This window comes from Bison bison, unplaced genomic scaffold, assembly GCF_000754665.1.
Source record: "Bison bison bison isolate TAMUID 2011002044 unplaced genomic scaffold, Bison_UMD1.0 scf7180017864291, whole genome shotgun sequence".
In the NCBI taxonomy this organism is placed as follows: domain Eukaryota; kingdom Metazoa; phylum Chordata; class Mammalia; order Artiodactyla; family Bovidae; genus Bison; species Bison bison.
Window position 1 is genome coordinate 2172253 of NW_011494863.1, and position 13930 is coordinate 2186182.

General features: G+C 38.8%; 1 protein-coding gene and 1 pseudogene across 1 annotated transcript in view; both read left to right on the forward strand.

The window, feature by feature from the left end:
- Positions 1 to 13930, forward strand: part of LOC104996368 (protocadherin beta-5-like) — a 22487-nt gene that overhangs the window by 6555 nt on the left and 2002 nt on the right. Inside the window, exons 2-3 of the mRNA XM_010850627.1 lie at positions 7695 to 7699; positions 13542 to 13910. Of these exons, the coding sequence (XP_010848929.1) occupies positions 7695 to 7699; positions 13542 to 13910 (374 nt within the window). The remainder of the gene's footprint in view (positions 1 to 7694; positions 7700 to 13541; positions 13911 to 13930) is intronic.
- Positions 6942 to 7299, forward strand: LOC104996226 (annotated as a pseudogene).

Genomic DNA, 13930 nt, shown 5'->3' on the forward strand with positions numbered 1-13930 from the left:
CAGCTGTTTCCACTGTTTCCCCATCTATTTCCCATGAAGTGATGGGACCAGATGCCATGATTTTAGTTTTCTGAATGTTGAGCTTTAAGCCAACTTTTTCACTATCCTCCTTCACTTTCATCAAGAGGCTTTTTAGTTCCTCTTCACTTTCTGCCATAAGGGTGGTGTCATCTGCATATCTGAGGTTATTGATATTTCTCTTGGCAATCTTGATTCCAGCTTGTGCTTCTTCCAGCCCAGCATTTCTCATGATGTACTCTGTATATAAGTTAAATAAGCAGGGTGACAATATACAGCCTTGACGTACTCCTTGTCCTATTTGGAACCAGTCTGTTGTTCCATGTCCGGTTCTACATTATTGAGCCATAATTTATTTCTCTCGGAAGCCTCCAGACATTTCCATCATGTTCTGGTATAAATGTTGATGAGGAGTCTGAAGGCTATTGATAACTTGCTTTCTATCCTTGAAATTAATTATATTGATCAGATTATATCCTAATTTGGATAATTTTTGTACTACCTTCCCTGAAACTCAGGGACCCTTTCAATCTGTTTCAAACTGTTCTGTGCAGGTTCTTCGTTTGTGTGAATTATATGGTTGGCTGCCACTGAAAGTTTATTTGTAGGGTAGTCCTCAAAGTGTTGTTTGCATGTTCCATCTTTCAAAATTAATTTTCATTTGTTCTAGCCAGGATGCTGCTGCTGCTAAGTCGCTTCAGTCGTGTCCGACTCTGTGCGACCCCATAGATGGCAGCCCACCAGGCTCCCCGGTCCCTGGGATCCTCCAGGCAAGAACACTGGAGTAGGTTGCCACTTCCTTCTCCAATGCAAGAAAGTGAAAAGTGAAAGTGAAGTTGCTCAGTTGTCTCTGACTCTTAGTGACCCCATGGACTGCAGCACACCAGGCTCCTCCATCCATGGATTTTCCAGGCAAGAGTACTGGAGTGGGTTGCCATTGCCTTCTCTGCTAGCCAGGATAGAAACACTATAAATAAGGGACTATCACAAACCAAGTTATATCTTAATGTTTCTTGCAACTCAACCTACACAGATTTAAAATACAAACACAACGAGGCCCAATTTGTAGCTACAATTTCCAGGCATGTTTTCTTTTTTCTTCCACTCTACTTAACACCAGAGAGCCAACAGAGGAAGCAGGTTTAGATTTTTTTGGCATTTACACTGTGTTTATATTGTGGACCTGTGGGGTCACTTGAAATACAAAATATCTTCAAAAACATTGCTGCACATTTGGCTGGCCCTGAGACTTGATTTATATTTCTTTGATATTACATTGCTTCAAATCAAAGCCCAAAGGAAAATGTTTTCAAATGCCCTGAGAGAATAATAAGTTTTGGCATATTGTTTACAGGTGCCTCTATTACATGCATCCATCACAAATGACTGTTTTCACCTCTTTAATATTTTAAGTGAATTTTTTTTAATTTTTTTGGCCAGACTGTGTGGTTTGCAGGATCTTAGTTCCCTGACCAGGGATCCAACCTTAGGCCTTCAGCAGTGGATGTAGAGGGTCCTAACCACTGGACCACCAGGGCATTTCCTAAAGTACTTTTTAAAAAGTCTTGCCCATCACTTTTTATTGTTTTCCACAGGAGGGTCATCTGAATTATCTACACCATCAGTTTCAGGAATAAAAAGCTCTGCCTAATGTCTTTTCAATTTGAAGATTCAATTTTTCCATCATTTCAATGACATATTAGGCTATTTTTATTTTGATTCCATTGTATCCAGTGCTCTATTGATTGCATATTCTGCCCAGTCAAATCAATGATCTTCCTTCCCCACTAAATTATAATCTCCTCATGGAGAGAGCTCTTTTTCTATTGTGTTTAGAAAAATACATACTGAAGTAAATATGGATGAATAAGTATTGAATAAATTAGTGAATAAATTTCAATCTATTTTATCATCTGACTTTATAAATTTTAAAACTATAACAAAATATTATATTTCTTTTTATAAAATGCTTATTACTATTTGCACTATTTGATGCTTGCATCATTCACCTAACTATATATCATTTAGAATATATGAGCCGGGGACTTCCCTGGCTACCTAGTATTTAAGACTTTGTCCTTCCACTACAGAGGGTGTGGGTTCCATCTGTGGTCAGGGAACTAAGATCCCATATGCCATGCAGGGCAGTCAAAAAAATGTGAGCCAATTATCTTTTTAAATGTATGTGATGTTGAGTCTTATTTATTCACAGATAATGAAACTTTAAAACTAATTTTTATCTGTTGTGTTGCATGTGAGGGAAGAAAGTGTTTTATAATTCACTTTTAGACCATGCTCTGTTTTGTAGAAATATAGACATTAAATATATTAAACACTTTCATCCCTAGTCTCTCAGGAGTGCACTCATACTTTTTAATTCTTCCCTATTAAACCAAGATGTATTAGGTTTAGAGGATAGTGCCATAACTGGTTAATGAGTTTATATTTTGCATCTTTTCCTTTACAAACTGATTAAGAAGCTCCTATCCCTTATAATTTGAGTAAAGGTATAAAACTGAATTATTCCAAGTTCAAAACAAAAACAAAACAAAAAATCAGAAACCACTCTATGTACATCTAACTAAAGTAAAAAAATATATTTGATATATGGATTAGTTGCTTACAAAATCCGAACTGGACAAGCAGAAGCGAAAGTCAGCACTGAATTCCTGGTTTTGAAGGCATACTACCATTACTGCCTAAGTGCTGCTATTGCTACTATTCAAACTGTTACTCCCACAAAGGCCTCTCCTCTCCCACCTCCAAAATTGGTGACTACACAGTGGAACATGTCTGGCTGCCACAGTGGCCTCCAGTTCCCCATGAAACTGATGGCTGGGCAAAGAAACACTGACTTGGCTGCAAGCACTCATATCTTTCTGATCTGTTGGCTAGCAGCAATGACTGGGAAGATGACTTTTGCCTGTCTTCAAAGCTCATGTGAAGGCATTTCACTGGTAAATCCTAGTATACATCCAGAATAATAATTCAAATGAGTCTGTGAAATGGAGGTTTAAGCTTTGCAGACCCTAAATTTTTGTTTACGTAAATAAAAGGAAGTAGGGATGGATGACAGGTGCCAATAACACAGGAGGGGAACATCATTGGTTCAAAGGATCTTCTCCCAGAAATTGAATTTATTACTTGATTGCTATAGGGGCTAAGCTTTCAGGGGAACAAGAACTTTTTTGGCTACAAAAACACACCACCAATATGGAGGATTACAATCAAATGCTCCTCCAAAAACCAAGCCAATCAGGCAATTTATTTGACTCTGTCTCCTCCTAGTGGGTAGTGGGGGCTACAGGTGTGGTCTGAGTGGGTGTGACAGACTACTAATTTCACCCAAATATGTGTTCTCCTATTATCAATAGATGTCTCATTTTTAGCTGCCCATGAGGACATGTGGGCTATACATTATACTTGCCAACTTCTGTTGTGACCGGGGATGGCCTTGTAACCAAGTTATGGCCAGTGAGACATGAGCACAAGTGCTATGGAATACTTCACAGAAGTAGTTTAAAAAAAAAAAAAAAGACACAGCTTTCCCTTTCTCCTGTTGGCAAGTTTGAATAGCAGTGTAATAGCTGGATATCTATCTTGGACTGTGAGTTAAAGGTCATGTCCTAAAGATGGCAAAGCAACAAAATGGAATGGGCCAGGGTCCCAGATATCATGGAGTGCATTTAAGCCACTAGCCTTATTTCCTGAGAGAAAAATAAAATTCTGTTTTGTGTAAACAATTGTTATTATGGGTTTTTCTATTTTTTCAGGCAAAAATTATATGGAATACCTATATATAGAAATTATTTAGCACATAATTCTAGTTGATACAGTAAGCTTTTAAAATAAAGTGATATTTAAGGTAAGAACCAAAGAATGAATAGAGAAAACTGTGAGGTATGCATTTCTTAGAAATCAAGGTTTATTGGGAAGAAATAGGCAAAGCAAACAACTCAGAATTCAAGAAAAACAATTAAAAAATAAAGAAAATAAATGGTATTTATTAATATAAAAGCAAATTAAGTAGAATAAAAACCACATAAAATTTAATCAATTAAACACAAGTCTACGTCTCTGAAAAATTCAAGGGATTTTGAGATAAACTGGTAGATTGGATATGTACCTTTAATTTGGCTTTCTCTAAAAATCCAGCTGAGCTACTTAAAAATCCTATAAGATGACGTTTTCAAACTGTGGTGCTGGGAAAGACTCTTGAGAGTCCCTTAGACAGCAAGGAGATCAAACCAATCTATCTAAAGGAAATCAACCCTGAATATTCACTGGAAGGACGGATTTGGCCACCTGAAGCAAAGAACCGACTCACTGGAAAAGACCCTGATGCTGGGGAAGATTGAGGGCAGGAGGAGAAGGGGGTGACAGAGGATGAGATGGCTGGATAGCATCACTGACTCAATGGACATGAGTTTGAGGAAACTCCAGGAGATGGTTAAGGATCGGCAAGCCTGGCATGCTACAGTCCATGGGGTCGCAGAGTCAAATACAACTTAGTGAATGACAAAAATGCACTAACACAAAAGTGAAGAGATATTTTCAAAAATATAAACCTACAGGTATGCAGCGAATAAGACAGAAGACAGCAGAAAAAAATCTTAGTAGCTGGAAAGCAGATGGATAACTTAGTAGAAGTGATAAACCAACTACCAGTCTTGAACTGGGAAAAGCTAAGAACCAATTGTGTTTATACTACAGGATTTTCAGAAGTATCAAAACTGTCAGCCCTAGATACTCTGGAAATGATGACAGGGTTCCAAATAAGGAGAAGTGTGTTAAAATTGCCTGAGGATTATTTAAATCTCTAGTGGTCAGATCACTTTCTCCTACTCTAGTCACTAAGTAACCTGTTTTCCTGTCCCTACCATAAGTCTGGAGTCTTGTTTCCCACTTTAGGAAAAGAGAGTCACTATATTAGAGGGTCCATGGTCAAAACTGAGAGCAGGGGTAATATGGATAGTGGAAATAGGTGACCATCTAAACAGTGATGATGACTGATAAAAATGCTATTTTAGTCACTGGGACCACTTATAAATTTTTCAGTTCTCCTCTCAGACACATGGTAGAATTTCAATTCTATTTTACATAGACATACATGTCTATGTAATTTCATTTGGCCAATAAATTGGGAGAAGTGACATACATTACTTTTGGGCTGGAGCTTTTGGAGACAGTCTAACGCATGGTCTAACACATTTATTTTGCCCACTATAGTGATCATGAAAGCCTTTGTAAAGACAGGAGTCTCCAGAAGCCTGGGTCCCTTACTGACAGCTGTGAGGAGGATCCCATGCTAAACTGTATGGGATGTGTAGTGTGAGAAAGAAATCAACCTTAATTGTGTTAAACCATTGAGATTTGCAGTAACTGTTTAGTACTGAAGCATAACTAACCTATCCTGAATAATGTAGACTTACATTCCTCTTTCCCATTCAATCTTTTACTTTTTCAATCCATACCTTTTTCTCCTGAGTAGGAGATTTTTAAAGATTTGGGGACTCTGACTAGTCCAAGTGGAAAGACCTAATTACACTGACTAAAGACCTAAAAACACTGTTGTGGATTTCTCCAACAACTCCTAATTCATCTTAGAGTAATAATCAAAATGCACAAGCCCTGGTAACATGTGCTCAAAGCTATTATTGAGCTCTTTAATCTCCCACACTAAATTAAGAACAGACACCTGAAGGAAACTCCCAAAGAAAGTTTCCTAAAAGAAATACAAAAATAAAAGCAGTATGGCATAAGGAACAGATCTTAATTTTATCTATTTCTAAATAGTTGTATACTTGATTAAAAAAAAAACCTACCATTACTCCTTGGAAGAAAAGTTATGACCAACCTAGATAGCATATTGAAAAGCAGAGACATTACTTTGCCAACAAAGGTCTGTCTAGTCAAGGCTACGGTTTTTCCAGTGGTCATGTATGGATGCGAGAGTTGAACTGTGAAGAAGGCTGAGCGCCGAAGAATTGATGCTTTTGAACTGTGGTGTTGAAGAAGACTCTTGAGAGTCCCTTGGACTGCAAGGAGATCCAACCAGTACATCCTAAAGGAGATCAGCCCTGGGTGTTCTTTGGAAGGAATGATGCTAAAGCTGAAACTCCAGTACTTTGGCCACCTCATGCGAAGAGTTGACTCATTGGAAAAGACTCTGATGCTGGGAGGGATTGGGGGCAGGAGGAAAAGGGGACAACAGAGGATGAGATGGCTGGATGGCATCACCAGCTCGAAGGACGTGAGTTTGAGTGAACTCTGGGAGTTGGTGATGGACAGGGAGGCCTGGCGTGCTGCAATTCATGGGGTCCAAAGAGTCAGACACGACATGAGCGACTGAAGTGAACTGAACTGAACCATATGTGAAACAGATGACCTGTCCCAAGTTTGATGCATGAAACAGGGTACTCAAAGCCAGTGCACTGGGACAACCCAGAGGGACGGGATGGTGGAGAGGGGGTTCAGGATGGGGTGGAGGGGTGTTTGCGGGTTGGGGGGGGGCATGTACACCTGTGGCTGATTCATGTCAGTGTATGGCAAAAACCACCATATTGTAAAGTAATTAGCCTCCAATTAAAATAAATAGATTAATTTTAAAAAAACCTTTATTAAAACTTTTTTTCAATGGGAAACCAAAGCAAAGCAAAAAAAAAAAAAAAAAGATAAATTGGAGAAAATACCAAGTTTCTAAAAGCTGGAGGAAATTAAGTTTCATCAACTGTCCTGTATAGTGGATAAAAATAAGCTCAAGCCAAGATACATCAGCATTTAATTTAAAAAGCTTGGGACAGCTCTTTAAGGAAGACGCAGTCGCCGCTGAAGCGGAGCTCCGTGCCGCCGGCTTCTGCTCCTGACTCACCGCTGTTCACTCTCGCCGAGGAACAGGCCGGTCAGGAAGCCGCGCCGCAGCCATGGCCTTTAAAGACACCGGCAAGACTCCGGTGGGGCCAGAGGTGGCCATTCACCGGATTAGGATCACCCTCATCAGCCACAACGTGAAGTCTCTGGAGAAGGTGTGTGCTGACCTGATTAGAGGCGCGAAGGAAAAGAATCTCAAAGCCAAAGGACCAGTTCGGATGCCTACCAAGACTGAGAGTAACTACAAGGAAAACTCCTTGTGGTGAAGGTTCTAAGACTTGGGATCGATTCCAAATGAGGATCCACATGCGACTTATTGACCTGCACAGCCCTTCTGGAATTGTCAAGCAGATCACTTCCATCAGTATTGAGCCAGGAGTCGAGGTGGAAGTCACCATTGCCAATGCCTAAATCAACCTTTTTAATCTATAATCAGTTGTTACAAAAAATAAAAAGCTTGGGACAATGAAATAATGCTACATTAAGAACTAAAAATATAGGTCTCATATAGAAAATATAAAATTCACTTTAGACTTCTTAACAAACACATTGGGTTAGGGAGCTCATGGACAAAATATTTCAAAATTCTGAATAAAAATTATTTTCAACCTAAAACTCTATAATCAGTCAATTTTACACTCAAGTTTGAGAGTAAAATAAAGATAATTTAATACACTCAAGGTCACAATAAAATTTAACTTTCATACACTGTTCTCTGGAAACTACTGGAAGGTAAATATCAAAATGAGAGAGTAATCTAAGAGAGAGGAAGTCAGAAGAAAGAGAAAAGATATGATCCAAAGCAGAACAAGTGAAATGAGTCTCCATATAATGTTGAAGGATGATCCTCGGATGACTCTCGTCTCCAGTATAGTGAACAACTAGTCCAGTTTAGGGAGAAGGCAATGGCACCCCACTCCAGTACTCTTGCCTGGAAAATCCCATGGACGGAGGAGCCTGATAGGCTGCAGTCCATGGGGTCGCTAAGAGTCAGACACGACTAAACGACTTCCCTTTCACTTTTCACTTTCGTGCATTGGAGAAGGAAATGGCAACCCACTCCAGTATTCTTGCCTGGAGAATCCCAGGATGGGGGAGCCTGGTGGGCTGCCGTCTATGGGGTCGCACAGAGTCGGACACGACTGAAGTGACTTAGCAGCAGCAGCAGCAGTCCAGTTTAGAGCTCAAGAGGCAGACAGTCACAGGATATCATCAGCAAGTCCCCTGACATACCTTCAATCAGATGAAACAATTGGAGGATATGATCTCTTAAAGCTAGAGAATAAACCAAAAAAGAGGAAGAATAAAATCCTTGAAATAGGAAACCCAATCAGAAAAAAAGGAAAACAAAATCCCAAGAATGACAGCAAAGGAAAGTTTCAGGATGAGAGCTGTGCAGCAAATGTAGAGAAAAATCACTCAATTTGAAGGAGAATTGATAGCTCAGGAGATAAGGCAATGACCACAGGGAAAATTAAACTGAGAGGCAACCGGAAGTGTGAGAAGAATAGATGACATATCTAAAGAAAACCAAATAAATGAAAACACAAGGTAGTCTTTAACTTCAAGGAATAAAAAGTAAAATAAAAAGATACAATGAGTACACAATGCTCCCAATGATGCTGCAAATGAAAGAAAGCATGAAAGGGCCTCGGAGATGTACAAGAGATAAAATCTAATCCAACATAAAAAGGAGTCAACTGATAATGTCTAAAACCAATTCATCTAAGTATAGTAGAATATAAATTAAAGGCACAAGAGACAAAGAGTCGAAAATGGCTGCTTATTGCTATAGTAATCAAAACAGTATCTTATTGGCAGAAAAACAGACACACAGATCAATGGAAAAAATTGAGAGTCCAGAAATAAACTCACACATATATTAACAATTAATCTGAGACAAAGGGGCAAAGAACATACAGTGGAGAAAGGACAGTCTCGTCAATAAGTGGTGTTGGTAAAACTGGATAGCCAAATGCAAAATGATGAAACTAGACCACTATCTTATACCATATATAAATATCAACTCAAAATGGATTAAAGGCTTAAGTATAAGACCTGAAGCCATAAAAACTCTCACTAGAAAATATAGGCGATATGCTTTTCAATACTGTCTTACTAATTTCTTTCTGAATATGTCTCTTAAGGGAAACAAAAGCAAAAATAAACAAATGGTACTACTTCAAACTAAAACTCTTCTGCACAGCAAAGGAAACCACCAATAAAAGGACAATCTATAGAATGGGAGAAGATATTTGCAATCATATATCCAATAATGGTTTAACGCCAATATATATATAAAGAACTCATACAACTCAACAAAAACAAAGCAACTTAATTTAAAAATGAATGGAGGGGACCTACTGTATAGCCTGTGGAACTCTGCTCAGTATTATGCAGCAGTCTAGATGGGAGGGGAGTTTGGAGAATGGATACATATGTATGGCTGAGTCCCTTCGCTAGTCACTGGAAACTATCACAACATTGTTAATTGGATATACCCCAATACAATTTTAAAAATATAAAGAAATGAACAGAGGGGGATTCCCTGGTGGTACAGTGGCTAAGACTCTGAACTCCCAATATAGGGGGCCCAGGTTTGATCCCTGGTCAGGAAACTAGATCCCACATGCTGTAATTGGGGGTTCACATGCCATAGTTAAGAGTCTGTATGCCACCACTGAAAGACCCCACATGCCACAACTAAAGATTCTGCATGCTACAACTAAGAGCTGATAAAGCCAAATAAATAAATAAAAGTAAAATGAACATAGGATCTGAACATTTTTCCAAAGACGACAAAAAGATGGTCAACAGCCATATGAAAAGATATTCAAGCATCACTAATTTTTAGAAAATGCAAATAAAAACCACAATGAGATATTACCTCACACCCATTAGAATGGCTATTATCAAAAAAGTCAAGAAATAACAAATTCTGGAGAGGATGTGGACAAAAGGGAATCATACACTGTTCATGGGAATGTAAATTCTGGAGCCACTATAGAAAATAATAGGAAGATTCCTCAAAAAAACTAAGAATAGAACTACCATATGATCCAGCTATTTCACTTCTGGATATTTATCTGAAGAAAATGAAAACAGCAATTTATAAAGATATATGTACCCTATATTAATTGCAGCATTACTCAAAATAGCAAAGATACGGAAATTACCTAAATGCCCATCGACAAACAAATGGACAAAGAAGATATGATACACACACACACAATGGAATGCTACTCAGCATAAAAAGATGAAATCGTTCTATGTGCTACAACAGACCTTGAGGATATTACCCTAAGTGAAATAAGTCAGGGGGAGAAAGACAGATACTGTATGATTTCACTCATATGTGAAACATAAAAAACAAAAGACAAAATAAACAAACACATAGCTATAGAGAACAGATGAGAAGAATGGTCTTTTCCTCTAATGGTCATCAGAGGAAAAGAAGTGTAGGGGCATGGCATAATGTGTAAGAGGGGTCACCTGTGTAAGCGAAAACTAAACTTGTGGTGATCACACCATAGTGTACACAGAAGTCAAAATACAGTGTACACATGAAACATGAAACAATAAGGTTATAAACAAATATTAATTCAAAAAAAGTCTCCTTATTGGGAAATGAACTAGGAAAATGAGAGAAAGTACAGAAAACTACTGTGTTTTCGTCTAAACCTTTTAGTACTATTGATTTTGAATCAAGGTCATAGATTATTTTTAAAAGAGTGGATTTTAAAAGATAAGTAAAATAGAGTTCTTGCAAGTATCCTAAATAATAAAAAGGAAATAAAATACTAAATATAACTAATAAGAGCACATATATAACTAAACATAAATTATGCAATGAAAATATAATACTAAAATACTTGCAAATCCAGATAAAATAAATGGTTTTTAAAAATAAAATACAAATTACTTTAAACAGAAACAAAACTCATAGATTAATAACCAAAAGTAAAATGGAAAGATAGTCATAAATTTACCACCCAAATCCAAACCATTTAAAAGGCAAGTCATAATAAAGCATGTAGAAACAGATGATAATATCATTATAAAAACAATTCTGTTGCATAAAAATAGAAAGCTTCCTAATCCATACTACAAAGCCAGAAAAGTTTACTATCAAAGCCATATAAGCTAAACACACACATATATGCACACAAACAGAACAGCATGAGCCAGAAAAAATCCTAAAACGATGTTGGCTCATCAAATCTACCTGTGCATTAAAACAATATGTAATGGTTAAATATCATTTATATCAAGAATTCAGTAATTAAAAAGCTAAAGAATAAAAGCACAATTTCACAAATGTCAAAAATTAAAATATGAAAGAATATGGAAAAATAAAACGTTTTTCATCCAAAAAATGGAGCATTTACCCCAAGTTGACATCAACCATCATAGTTAAAGATGAAATACTAGGAGCACTTCCACAGACAAGAGTGACACCTGAATGCTATTATTAATTTTAAGAGCATTCATCGCATACTCTTAGAATGCCTGTTACGTGAACACATACATAAATCAGGTGAAGGGTAGAGGATGGGGTAGTAGTGTTCCGAAAAATATTGTGGGAAAAGAGCAAAGACCTTGAAACTGGAAGGGTTATTTAATTAACAAGAAACTGAAAAAAGGCGTTACTCTGCAGGGTGGACAGCATTATTGTTAAGCAGTTTGCAAATAAAAGGTCCTCAACCGATATTTGACTTTGGGATGGAGACTTCATTGTCTTATATATTCTGTACTATAAATCTTAAAAACAAGAGATTTTCTTAGGATTAACCCCTGTATGGGAACCATATGTATGGGTTCCCATACAGGAGTTATAATTTACGTACATAATAAATTATAGCCAGTGTAGATGGGAGGGGAGTTCGGTGCCATTTCAAATGCCATTGATGCCATTTCTGAGTTGCTTAAGAACGAGAGAAAGTGTTTTTGAAAGACTGGTTAAACGAAGAATGGACGCCACAGTGGAATTTTGTGTACATAAATTATAAGAAAACAGCTGATTTAATTTTGTGTACATAAATTATAAGAAAACAGCTGATTTATTTTTCTGCGAGTGCACTCACAGAGAGGGAAACGATGTAAGAACTTACTAGGCGTACGATGGCTAGTTGAGAAAAAAAAAATGAAATAAAACAGCAAAGAAACTTGGGGGTAAAACATCACTCCTACTTCAGTTCCTTTAATCCGCCATCTTTTTGCTCTATTCTTAAAATCGGGAATAACACACACAAAACGCAAGGTGGCGCTGCAGGCTAAAAAGAGAAAAAAAATATTCGCATCAAGGATGTTGCGGATGCCAGCGTTTAGAGGAAAGCTGGCCACACTATAACAATAGAGGAAAGGAAACCGTGGTAAGAAGAGTTGGGTAAAATGGTAATTCCTCCCTACAAGTATTGCTGTTATCCACTTCATTTCTAAGGATTTGATTGATGCCATTTCTGAGTTGCTTAAGAACGAGAGAAAGTGTTTTTGAAAGACTGGTTAAACGAAGAATGGACGCCAGAGTGGAATGTGCTGTGCAGCAAAGGCAAGTCCTCTTTCTTTGTGTATTTCTGGGAATGTCCTGGGCTGCTGAGGAACCGCTAGTGTATTTTGTGGAGGAGGAAGCTGAGAGAGGCACCCTTCTGGCGAACCTAGCACATGACCTGGGGTTGGGGATAGAGGAACTATCAGCCCGGGAGCCTAGAGTCATTTCAGACCAAAAAATAGGATTTTTACTACTCGATCCGCTTACTGGTGATGTATCTCTAAATGAGAAATTAGACCGAGAGGAACTGTGCGGCCCCAAAGAGCCTTGTGTGCTACCGTTCCAGTTGTTAATGGAAAAGCCTTTTGAGATTTTCCGTGCAAAATTATGGGTTAGAGATATCAATGATCATTCTCCAGTATTTCTGGATAGAGAAATTCTCTTGAAAATATTAGAAAGTACCACCCCAGGGGCGGCATTTCTTCTACAAAGTGCACAGGATTCAGATATTGGAACCAATAATGTGAGAAACTATACCATCAGCCCCAATGCCTATTTCCACATTAGTGTTCATAATGGTGCAGATGGGATTATCTATCCTGAATTGGTCCTGGATAGACCGCTGGATCGAGAAGAGGTGCCTGAACTCAGTTTAATCCTCACCGCCTTGGATGGTGGCTCTCCGCCCAGATCAGGGACTACCCTGGTGCGCATCCTGGTTTTGGACATAAATGACAACGCGCCTGAATTTGTACAGCCTCTCTACAAGGTGCAGTTGTGTGAGGACAGCCCTGTGGGCTCTCTGGTTGTCACTGTCTCAGCCAGAGATTTAGATACGGGAAGTAATGGAGAAATAGTTTATGCATTTTTTTATGCTACTGAAAGAATTCTCAACACATTTCAAATCAATCCAACATCCGGCAGTGTTTATCTCAAAGCTGAATTGAACTATGAGGTAATTCAAACTTACACATTAACTATTCAGGCCAAAGATGGCGGAGGACTATCTGGAAAATGTACGGTGGTGATTCAGGTAACAGATATAAACGACAATCCACCAGAACTGCTCATGTCATCACTTACTAGCCCAATTCAAGAAAATTCACTTGAAACAGTCGTAGCTGTTTTTAGGATTCGAGACAGAGATTCGGGGAACAATGCAAAGACGGTGTGTTCTATCCAAGACGATCTCCCCTTCGTCCTGAAGCCATCTGTAGAGAACTACTACACCTTGGTAACGGACAGTCCACTGGACAGAGAGGAAAGAGCCGAGTATAACATCACCATAACGGTCACTGACATGGGAACCCCAAGACTGAAAACCGAGCACAGCATAACCGTGCTGGTGTCCGACGTCAACGACAACGCCCCCACCTTCACCCAGACCTCCTACATCCTGTGGGTCCGCGAGAACAACAGCCCCGCCCTGCACATCGGCAGCGTCAGCGCCACAGACACAGACGCGGGCGCCAACGCCCAGGTCACCTACTCGCTGCTGCCGCCCCCCGACCCGCTCGTGCCCCTCGCCTCCCTTGTGTCCATCAACCCCGACAA